Source organism: Schistocerca cancellata, chromosome 1 (assembly GCF_023864275.1).
Source record: "Schistocerca cancellata isolate TAMUIC-IGC-003103 chromosome 1, iqSchCanc2.1, whole genome shotgun sequence".
Classification (NCBI taxonomy): domain Eukaryota; kingdom Metazoa; phylum Arthropoda; class Insecta; order Orthoptera; family Acrididae; genus Schistocerca; species Schistocerca cancellata.
The window spans coordinates 180,781,680-180,794,044 of record NC_064626.1 but is presented as its reverse complement, the minus strand read 5'-3'; the positions used below and the strand labels follow the sequence as shown (position 1 = coordinate 180,794,044).

The following is a 12,365-nucleotide window of genomic DNA, read 5'->3' as shown; positions in this document are numbered from 1 at the left end:
ATGGCAAAACGTCATTTTTTCGGATGACTCTAGGTTCTGTTTGCAGCATCATGATGGTCGCATCCGTGTTTGGCAACATCGCGGTGAACGCACATTGGAAGCGCATATTCATCATCGTCATACTGGCGTATCACCCGGCGTGATGGTATGGGGTGCCATTGGTTACACGTCTCGGTCACCTCTTGTTCGCATTAACGGCACTTCGACCAGTGGACGTTACATTTCAGATGTGTTACGACCCGAGGTTCTACCTTCCCTGCGAAACCCTATGTTTCAGCAGGATAATGCACTACCGCATGTTGCAGGTCCTGTACGGGCCTTTCTGGATACAGAAAATATTCGACTGCCAGCACATTCTCCAGATCTCTCACCAATTTAAAACGTCTGGTCAATGGTCGCCGAGCAACTGGCTCGTCACTACTAGTAGTCACTACTCTTGATGAACTGTGGTATCGTGTTGAAGCTGCATGGGCAGCTGTACCTGTACATGCCATCCAAGCTCAGTTTGACTCAATGCCAAGGCCGTTATTGCGGCCAGAGGTGGTTGCTCTGGGTACTGATTTCTCAGGATCTATGCACCCAAATTAGGTGAAAATGTAATCGCATGTCAGTTCTAGTATAATATATTTGTCCAATGAATACCCGTTTATCATCTGAATTTCTTCTTGGTGTAGAAATTTTATTGACCAGTAGTGTTATTAAGTTTTTACTAGCACTTGTCCGTTTTTTTACATATGACATGTATATGGATACTAATGTTTGTATTGTAGACTATTTATGCTGTATTTTATTAAGTCGTATTAAGTGTTACGTCTTACGCTTGATAAAAATGAAATAATAGGAAAATCTGGGCCACAAGAAGCTCAGAGTGGAGATAAGTCGAGTGAAAAGATGGTTCGGTGTTGCAGGAGACGGCGCACCACGGCGCGGAGCTGTACCCGAGCGCCGCAGCGAGCGGGGGTGGAAGCGGCGGCGGCGCGGGGGCGGTGGACCTGAAACCGTCGGTGGCGAGCCTGCAGGCGACCGTCATGTCGAACGCGACGCTGGCCGCCGCGGCCGCCGCCTCCGCCTACCAGTCGCAGCTGCTGCCGCCGGCGTGCCCGCAGCCCGCCGTCGGCGTCGGCGTGGGCGTCGGCGTGGGGGTGGGCGTGGGCGGCGCGCACCTACACCACCACCACCACGCGGCGCCGCCCGCCGCCGCCGACGCCCTCATCCACGACTACCACTCCTTGTGACAGTGGGCCGCTGGCTACGGGTACGGGCAGTGACCCTAGCCAGCGCGCTCGCAGGGCCCGCGCGCGGCCCGCGAGGCTTCCCAGCATGCAGCGCGACGCCGCCTCCTGCCGCCGCTGCACACGCCCTCTGCCGCGAGTTCTGCCACGACGCCGCACATCTTACTGCCCCGAGACACCTCGTCGCCGTGGTGATGCAGTTCCTCCGCGCTCGACGGTGGACATTTCTTCCGAGCTGAACGGAGTACTGTGCCCGACAAAACGCTTTGCGGCACATAATTTTCCACAACAGCGCCTCTTAGCACGTCGGTTCGCTACACGAGCAATACATCTCACCGGATTGTAGGTATTCAACAGTATCGCCGTCAAAATTACGTCGTCTGAAGGAAGTATTTGGTGCTTAACGGACAACACTCATAGCATCCTAGTGCCTGGTGTATTGACACGGGTAGCACGACAAAAGGGGGCTCAGTGTTCCAACATTGATAGTATGCGGACTCTTCTGTGGAGGGCAGTGCAAATGGTGGTACAACGCAGAGAAAGACTCGAGACTTCCACTAACTATACCGGTGATATATATTTCGCACTCAGCAGTGACATTAACAATGTATTGCTGTATCTACAAGATGATTTTGAGTTATTTGAATCGACATTTGTATCCGCACGCACGATATTCCCTCGAAGGGCTCTAGAATTTACGTATTCGCACATTCTTCCCAATGTTGTATTATTTCTAAGATAATAACCCCTATGATGATATCTGCTTAGTTTCAAAGTGTATGACAATACGCGAATGAGACATTCGTCTCCCTGACAGCATTCCTTGAATAGAGGAAACCCTTTCATGGGAGAAAATTCCGTTAAAATTGTGCAAATTTCTGCCCTCTGGCATTTTATCACCACCGTGATCACAAAACATGCATTTTTGTACCCCTGTAGCACATTAGTAGGGCCACACTTCAGTACTTCTCTCAGACACGCACAGTTGAGCTACTGACGTACAACAAAGTCATGAAAACGAAAAACGCTTCTCAGAGGAAATCTGACACGAAGTTTTGTAACATATTTTATTATTGTTTTTACTTCTTTGACAGTTTTTGACTTCTTCAATACTGACACAACAAGAGACGAGTGTGGAGCAGATATTTCCGCTGAAAGACAGTGCAAACGCATAAAACGAATGTGCACAAAGAGGGCAGCATTCAGCACTTTTCACGGCCTACTCTGTCATTTTGCACTTTCCTCGATGTAATTTATTGTATTAGAAGTCGCAAGAAGTGCTTCAAAATCAAGTTTTTTAAAAAAAAGTTCTGTGCAAGTGATGAGTTCACATTTGTTGTGACTTCGGAAGTTCGTCAAGCTTACGTAATAAGAAGCAGACTTTTGGATTTCTACGTTGAGAATAAATTTACGAATTCCAATTCTCACTTTGCTTTCCTGGACGGTAATATGAACGGCAGAAGAATCATGTGCCTTCAGGCAGTGCATTAAATGTTTCTTCACAGACTAGGAAGTATTCTCGCCAATTCTCATAGCCAGTATGTGACTACAGCGTACGCCAAGCGCACGCAAGTAAGGGTTACTTGTTCCACACCTAAGATGTCCCGTCACTGTGCATAGTAATTGCAGTAGCCTTCTTTGTAGCAAGAACACATTCACAGTATAATCCGGTTAATCTTTCAGTACCGCTTAACAGTAATTATTATTGTGACTGTGTGAAAATGTCTGTAAAAATACAGTGTTTCGTTGGCGCAAAATGGGCACAAGAACTGATGATGTATGTTAAGCGACGCTGGCGTACGATGGGATGGAAGGGCTGTTCCACCTGCAAACGTATGCGCCTGAGACAATTCTATGACGTCATCCTACGTCATCATAGGTATGCGACAGAGAACTGCCACGCCAGCCGGCCTGGACCGTGGCAACCCATTTCGGAACCATCTCAGCGGCTACAAGTCCAGACCGTCGCCCTTTGTGCTCTGCCTTGTGTGTACATACTTACCTGCGGCTCCCCTGTATATATAAGTTATGACGGACAGAGTGTTGTACATATAAGATTTAGCGATGTAGTTCTTGTGAAACAGTAGTCCTCTTCCGCTAGGCAGCATTCATTTCCGATAACATGGGCTAACGTATAATACGTGCGCGGCTCTAAGCTTAAACACAACTGTGAATGCGTATGTTAAGTACATAATTATGAGCAATTATTGCATCTGACCTTGGTCTGGTCCATCGTCTCCATCGTCCCTATATAAGTTACGTGTGTAACCGCTTCCGAAGAACAATTACTATTCGCACAAAAACAATGTTACTTATTCATATTAATAATATGAGCAAAAGTTTTTTTATATAGTCTATGTGGTCTCTTAATTTAGCAAAACGAAACATGCAGTAAAAATGGAAAATTTTTGAAAAGATCGGTGAAATTCTCTTATTTAGCTACTGTAATAGCACTGTCCAGTGGAAACAATAAAAGCCCACTTTATTGTGCCACAAGCATTCTAGATTCGTGAAATCGTGATAATTTAGCTATTGAACAGAACGCGAGTCTAATTCAGATCTCTGTCAATTTCAAGCACTGATCTTGCAGTGCAGCTCTCTGCACACTCCATCTTCAGCTTTTCTGAAATCTCTGTTCGTCTTCCAAATTCTTCTCGCAAAATACTGCTAACACTCGGTGGCCGAAAGAATTTACCTGAGAGACTGGCATTTCCAAAGCCCAGGTTTTACGTAAAAAACGATATTTGTCGCTCTTTACTAGAGTGCTTAGCAGTTTGATACACACCTCGTAACACGGCTAATCAGTTCATCTTGCGTTCAGGAACAGCCAAGATTTCGGTTGGACCTCTGCTGCGACACTCAATCGTACATCAGTCAAGCGACAATTCTATTGAACTAGGAGACGCTTTCTTTAACATAGGTAGTGTTTATTAGTGGATTGTCAAATCACAACTACTGTGTTACTACATGGCTCAAGATCACCCCTCCCCATTTGACTTTATGTGCTAATTTACATTCTAAAACTTCCTCAAACGGCACTACGATCCATTCTAATGTACCGTTCTCATCGAGGAAGGCTATGAAGGCTACCCGCTGCCTTAACAACTTATTCCTTCCTCCGTCGATGTTCTGTCTCTATTTTTAGACTTCTATAACACCCATCTGGTTTAGGTAACTGGCCCCTCCCTTCAATAAACACACCTGTGCCAAGAGACAACTTAGCCACATGAAGTTGAGAGAAGAGGTAACAAAGTTTACCGTTATCAGCATCGTCCCCTTAAAAGGATTAGGTGTTGTAGTCACCTGTTTCGGCCATCCATCTCTTACGAGGTCTACCTAGTTCTCTCTTTCCAGTCGGCTGATTATTCACTACCGTTTTTGACAGTCTGTTTCCTATCATTCTGTCAACGTGTTCCTCCCGTTTCATTCTCTTCTCTCCTGCCGTGTCATTAACTGAAAAGAGTTTTAAATCTTATCTTATTGTTTCATTCCTTATTTTATCCATTTTATTACACACCTCGTGAACCATATTTCTGCTGCTTTTATACGTGATTTTTCTTTTCTTGTTACTGTCCACGATACGAAACCATATACTAGAGTATGTACAGCCATAAATTTATAAAATTTCACTTGTTTTTGCTTTCCTGTTTTTCTTTCCAAAGTTCTTCCAATCGTTCAGCAGATAAGTTGATATTTGTTAATCTTCTCCTCATTGTCGTTGTCATAGTTAAAACTATTGTCACATCCTAGATAAGTGAAGTGGGATACTTGTTCCAAAATTTTCTCATTTATTATTATTTTCGATCTAACTGGATTCTTTCCTTTGAATGCCATTATCGTTGTCTTATTTGCAGATATAGTTAAGTTATAATATATCGCGTTTTGGCTCGACCTATGTACTGCTCTTCGTACATTATCTTCAGTTCCCTATACAACTGCTTGGTCATCTGCATATGACAGAGTATTTAGTGGTACTTCGATCCTATTTTAATTCTAAGCTGTATTTCATCTTTTCACTTCGTAACTATGTCATCAATATATAAATTAAATAAAGTGATTGATAGACTGACCCCTGTCGAACACCTTGATTTACTGAAAGTTCATCTAGCATTTTCGAACCTGAACTTATAACTATTTTTATATTTACATGTAGACTCTTTATGGTATTAAAAAGGTGTTTATGAAAACCTTTTATTTCCATCATTTTCAACAAAAGGGGTCTTTTTACCTTACCACAGGCTTTCTGATAACCAAGAAATGCTAAATGCCTAAGCCGAATTCGCTACGTTTTTCAATAGCACGTCTTATTATAAATACATCATCACTGCACAAACGTCCCTTTCTGAAGCCTCATTGTTCTCCTTCAATTACTGCATCAGAGGTAGTTTGTACCCCTTAATTAAGAATTTTCCCATAAAGGTTATGTCCAGTGTTTAGTAAAATAATTCCTCCATAATTTCCTGTGTCTTTCCTATTGCCTTTTTTAAATGTAGATATAACTTCAGCTGGGTTCAATTCTTCACATATGGAACCATTCTTCCAACACATATTTAAAAATGAAGGAAACATAATTCTAAAAGGATTCCTTCCTGTTTCATTAATTCGATGTTAATGTCATCAAGGCCAATAGCTTTTCTATTTCTTTCTATATTTAAGGGTGCTTTTAACTCTTTTTTGTGCTTATTTGATCTACAATTATTATCAGTTTTTATAGAATAACTTCCTTCACCGTCTTCATCATACCATAAATTTCTGTACTGGCTTATCCGTTGATTTTCTGTTATTATAGAAATGTTTTCAGTATCTTTCTCCGTTTTATTCATATGCTTCTATGTTCTGTCCTTTGCGAATGTCATGTTCAAATGAATCTTTTCCAGGATTCACTATGGTTCATTTTTATAAATTCTTTGTTTATTTCTTTTACGTTTATTTCATAGGCTTCATTTGTCTGTGTTTGCAAATAGACGTAGGGAACGACTAACTTTGTAACTATCTTAATCTCGTCATGGTAAAGGCAGTGCAGTTCAATGGACATTTTCTGTCTCTTGGAAAAACTGAAAGGTGCTTCCCCAGAATCCAGCCTCCAAACCTGGCCACTGCGTTGCTGGACTCCAGCACTCGTTTCAGACTGGCCCCGGAGGTATTTCTTGCTCTCGGCCGCGGCAGGAGTTGGGATGGCCATCGTCACCGGAACAGAGCCCGCCTTGTGCTGGGACCGTCTTAAGGCGCTCTGTGCCCCCCCTCCCCTCCCCCTCCTCCCCCACCACTAATAATAGCCCCTCCGAGGCTGGACACATGCCATCAATTACAGCTTTAATTCCCGCGAGCGTGCTGACGCTTCCACGAATACGTGGCGCGTTTCCTGGGTCCGACTCTGGCCGTCTAGCGTTTCACCAGATAACGTCCCTGTCTCCGGGAATGTCACGCAATTACGCAGTTGTCCATGCCGTCCCCCGACCTTCCCCTCTCCGTCACGTCTTGAGCCACCGGCTGTCCGCTTCTGGGCAACAGCTGCTTCAACAACCGCGCTACCAGTTTACCACGGACAGCCAACTACTGCAAAATAACTTCGGGTCCCCGGTTTTCTTATCGTCTTCTGTCCTCTCGCCACTCCTTTTTTTATCACTGCTGTCCACGCCACTCTCCATTTAACAAAAATACATCTTCATTTTTAATTCGTGGGGACGCTGCGAGAGTGGCTGACAGCGTAAATTAATTATGTCACCAGATAATAAAGCCACAATGCTTCCCTTTTTTCTGCGTGCTCTCGTGTTTTCGCCTTTAATAAAGTAATTAGCGTTCCAACTCGTGATAATGCTGTCACAACAGAACGTCAACTTCCAAATTTATACGGCCTGCATCGTCTCTGTTGTTCGTGTAGCCCAGGAATTTATCCAGAAAAATGCTACACCAGCAGATGGCTTGTGTAATTATCGACTTTATCAGTAACATCGATAATCGGCATTACAGATGCACTTAACGACGCCACTTTTTCCATTTAGAGAGCACGTTTTCGGTTAATTTGACGGGCTACATCTTGACATAAGCAGTATTGGGTACCTTATAATTAACTAAAGGCTTGAAACATTTTCTGCCATATGATTACTCTCACTGAAAGCTGATTTTTTATTCTTTTTTTTTGTAGGCAATTTCGATAATGAAAAACATCCGGACAAGTAAGTATTCAGAAGATCCACTATAGCAGCCTACTTTCAGTTTTGATTGTGATGACTTTAACGAGACACAGTTGGAGACGATGGATCAGAGTATTGATGTGGGGGCACTTTCCTGTTAATTTTCGTTTAGTAACAACCATAGTCGCATCTCAAAGTATCGGACACGGATTGGCCAGATGCAATTGTAGGACAGCAGCTTGTGAAAGTTCCTAATTCGGATTGCAGCTGTGACGTTCTTGCAGTTTGTCTCGTTGCCAACGCCCGTGAAAAAAAATAAATATATATATATGGACTTGTTCATTCTCAAGAAAGCACATTTTCAGCAGCGCACAAAAAGGGACTTTTGTTGCTATTACTTTTGAAAAATAAAAATATTGTACATGTCTCAAAACTTTGCACATTTCATTTCATTCCTCCTAAATACTTTCGTGTAAAGACGACTTATAGTTCAAAGTCATCTCCAATGAGCTTTCTTCACCTTTCCCAAAAAAAAAAGAAAAAAGAACAAATAGAATGACTTTGGAATAAATGTCTTCTTTTCACTTTTCCCACAAATATTTATTTCTGTAGCTATCACCGACCAGATCAGCGAGACATCTCGATCGACGTCATACAAGTGAGTTCCACTTTTATTATTATGTCTTTATTACACGTCTGGAGCTAAAGTATCATAACGGAACAGTTTCTAAACCACAACAGTGTATATAACAACAATGGGATGGAATTAATATTATAAGCTAAAAAAATATCACCAATTCTGTGTAAAAACATAAGTAGGAATGTACTGTATGAAGCAGCTGATTGCTTCTTATTGTCAAGTCTAGATTAACAATTCCTCAAAACATTGAACCACATCCACTCATAAGCAGAAATTTACACATTTATTTAAACCAAATATAGGCTTTCTCTCGTGGAAAATGGAAGTGCAGTTAAAGTGACATAAAACGCAGTAATGGTTTAAAGCCTGTGATCAAGTGACAACTATTGTTCAGGAAAAGCAACTACAATTTGATGATATTGTGCTTTGCCTAGTCATTAGTTCGAATCTGAGCCTGCATAAAATATTATTCGGTTTAACGTGGTTCAGATGTTTTTCTATTAATCCTGGGTTCCTTCTACGTTTCCGGATCTCTTGTACGGCTGTTAAGAATGGTTATGGTGATACGGGATCTCTCTCATTTCGAAACTCTCCACCATTATGATGAAGTATAATGAAAGCTGTAGCATTGGCACCTAAGTTCCTCGGTATACTGACATAATCTGAATCAATAGATTGTTTCACAAGGCCTGTTACTAATTTATTGAAAATGAGCTTCCACAGCAAGTTTGTTCAGATATTTTGTCATGGTCGATGAGGTGCTGCGATGTCCAATCCAATTTCCATCGTGGAGCATGTGTCAGTGGACGTTTGGGTATCGGATAGGATATTTAGAAATCGGTCGTGTCAGGATAAACTATTTGAATAAAAGTGCTGTGGAAAAAAACAAATTTCATGTTCAACTGTGTAGACGTGATGGCATGCATTGCATAAGCACCAACTGTGTTATAACGTCCTGAACTGAATTCCACTTCTTTCGGAGCCGTACATGAAGTGAAACCGATTGTTGGTACTGTACGCCAGTGAGCGGGTGGTCCCGTTCGTCTATGTTAATCGTAAGCAAATTATAAAATGCAAATGTAAATAAACTTCTGCAACTACTGGAAGAGGTGCAAATTTGAAAGTGGAACTGAAACTGAATGTATTCAGAATAAAACAAGGTAGAAAAACGTGCTGAAAAACAAATTTTTGGGAATAAGGCTGCTTACATAGGAGGAGTTTATGAGTTGTTTATGAGGTGCAGTTTAAGACATTGACTGGGTGGGTAGCAAAAGAAATAAACGTTAAGTACCTTTGGTAAATTGAACAGATTATTCGAAATTAAGCTTTCGATGTGTCTAGGACGGAAAGTTTGTAGTCTGTGTGTATCACTAGTTCTGACTTATGGTTGGGAGACATGGGGTTTCAGTGCGTGAACTAATCAAACGCTGAGAACTGCTTAGACAAGAAACCAAGGAAATGCATCAGGGAACAAACTAGAGTGGAAGATGTATTTATGAGCGAAATTAAAATTAAATGGTGGTGAGCGTGACATGTACCCATGTGAAATATTTAATCACAATATAATGTGAACCAGGCACTCAGTCAAATAGTTACTGCTCTGAATTCATGTGTAATTACACAACAGGAAAACACAGATTCAAGTCTTCCCGCTGACTGTCTATTTGCTGATATCACTGCGCAGATGGTTGAGCAGTTATTATTATTAGATAGCAATTATCTCACATGTAGGTGTGAGACAGCTGGAAGTCTTTGTCAGATGCAAATGTTAGTGTATGTTTTCCACACGGGATTCCCTACTTGTACGACGATTCATATAATATATGAAGAAAAATCTCCTTGTATTCGATTCTAGACAGTGAAATTTTGTGTTGGGAAATCGAGAGGTATCTCTTGGCGATGGCTTTCATGTCTTCCTAGTATGCAACTCTTTCGCGCCATATAATGAGAGCTGCGAAACTAACAGATCTGTCTACTTTTTCCACACGGTTAGCTTACAATGAGACGGTAGCTGGTGTTATTCTATGGCGTGAGATAATTCACACCATGCAAGTGAGTTATACACACAGTCACAACTCTATGGGGTCCATCTTTTCGGACATTATTTGCGGAGGCCCCATGAACCCTATGTATTGGACGATTCTTGAACTACGTAATTTGAACCCCTATGAAAAAAAAAAAAGGGACACCAGCCTATCCTTTCTTAACTAACTATATGGACATAATATTTGTGTGTGTGTGTGTGTGACCCTCGGTAGATAAAGGAGAAATAAAACTATTTCGAAAACCTTATTGACGAAATAGATTATGAAAAGGGATAATCACATGAGAAACAAAAGATACAAACAAACAAATAAAATTCTAAGGAAAATAAAGACAACGAAATATAACATTAGCTCTGGTAAGCAGTATATACATCGTAAACGTACAGTATCATAGTAAAGGACTGTCAAAATATCTCTCAAAAACATATTTTTTAACGTTTTGTAAGTGCAAAAAATATTTTACTTACCACAACTTGACAGAAAAAATATTACTGTAGATGCAATACGATCATCACTTCCAATATACGCGACTACTGACGCAAAAATAAACATTGAACAGTCATGTTTTATGTAATGATAATATTACCAACGTTATTCTTACAGCTCACTCTATAATAACAATTTTCTGTGACTTGTCAAAAGAATTCGATTGTGCAGTTTACAGTATCTTCCAAGAGAACCTCAGGTGTTATAGTATCAAAGCTCTTCGGACATTTGGCTTTCATCCTGTGTAAATAAAACGATACACACTGTCACGTTAAGAAACCCAAGGAATGTATGCTACGAAACACCTACTTCAGAAAGGGGATTAAGCGCTACAGGTATACCAAGGGATCAGTATAGGATCGGCTGTTGTCCTACATAAAAGAATTGTATGTCTAAGACACAAAAATAGTTGCACTGATGACGTTGAACCTATTATAAACAAGTCTAATGGATAAATTTCTTCACTGTGTTAACAAAATGGTTCAAATGGCTCTGAGCACTATGGGACTCAACATCTTAGGTCATAAGTCCCCTAGAACTTAGAACTACTTAAACCTAACTAACCTAAGGACATCACACACACCCATGGCCGAGGCAGGATTCGAACCTGCGACTGTAGCAGTCCTGCGCCAGAACCGCTAGACCACCGCGGCCGGCACTGTGTTAACAACTACAGCCTTGTGAATGTGTTGTCTCTGGACGTACTTAGAAGAAAAACAATTCATACTATTCTATACTGTAAAAGGCATGAGCGCAAATTAGAAATTATGTATCAGGGTAGATCAATAAATGAAACAGCATATTCTCTTTCGATGATAATAATAACCTGAAGTGGAAGTGACGAGTTACAGAACTCCTTAACGCCTCAGCTCTGCAGCTTTTTGTATTACCTATGAACAGACATTTCTGAGCCCAAAGTTTCAGAATTTGACATCAGTGTTCCAGCTTTCTTCCACTAATGTTTTATGGTACCAAATTCTGGGACAACTCGTCACGAAGGAACGTTTTATTACACAGAAGCGTGTAATATGGATAATATTTGGTGCCTACTCTACATCCTGCTGTACACATCTGTTTCAAGAGTTGGCTATACTGACAACAGCCTCACGGTTCTTTTATTACCTTGTGAAAATTGCTGTCGACAATCACTAGCAATTTGAAACCAGCAGTATCCGTAAAAATCTTTGACAGTGTGTGTGTGTGTGTGTGTGTGTGTGTGTGTGTGTGTGTGTGTGAGAGAGAGAGAGAGAGAGAGAGAGAGAGAGAGAGAGAGGGAGACTCAATACAGTAAAGTATAAATCACAGTACGAAAAGAAAAATAGAGTAGTTTATGGAATTCATGTAAATGGTCAGCATGTTGCCACGTTTTCCACTGAGAAAGTGTATAATAATTGTAAAACTGACTAGTTCCACGTGACAGAGGGAGATCATAAATGTGATCGATGGAACATGCACACTGCCAACAGCAAGTCGCGGTACTATAATGGATTATTTGTGTTTATAGAACAACTTTTACTTCTCTTCGAGTGCATTTGCATGCTGTTAGCATCTATAATAAAAGTGAAGGGAGTAATCAATGGACAAAGCTTTCTGATACACAGTCTAACTGAATTCAGATTTAAACTACAACTGTAAGATTACTTTTAGCAAGCTCTCAGAAGATAAACTAGTCATACTAATGCTACAGAAAACGAATTCCTGTGTTGTCCTAGAGTCACAAATTTTTGATGGCCTAGAACAAATCTGGTGGAAATGAATATTAATTATCATCCACTGTTCAGGTCTAAGTTACATATTACCAGAATCACAGTCAGCGGAGGATGTAACA

At 41.1% G+C, this 12,365-nt stretch overlaps 1 protein-coding gene across 1 annotated transcript in view; it reads left to right on the top strand.

The window, feature by feature from the left end:
• LOC126168429 (homeobox protein six1-like) overlaps window positions 1–1,079 on the top strand; it is a gene marked incomplete at its 3' end in the record, with an annotated part of 438,551 nt that extends 437,472 nt beyond the window's left edge. The window contains exon 3 of the mRNA XM_049920555.1: window positions 909–1,079. Within this exon, the coding sequence (XP_049776512.1) occupies window positions 909–1,079 (171 nt within the window). The remainder of the gene's footprint in view (window positions 1–908) is intronic.
• Window positions 1,080–12,365: the final 11,286 nt, after the last annotated feature.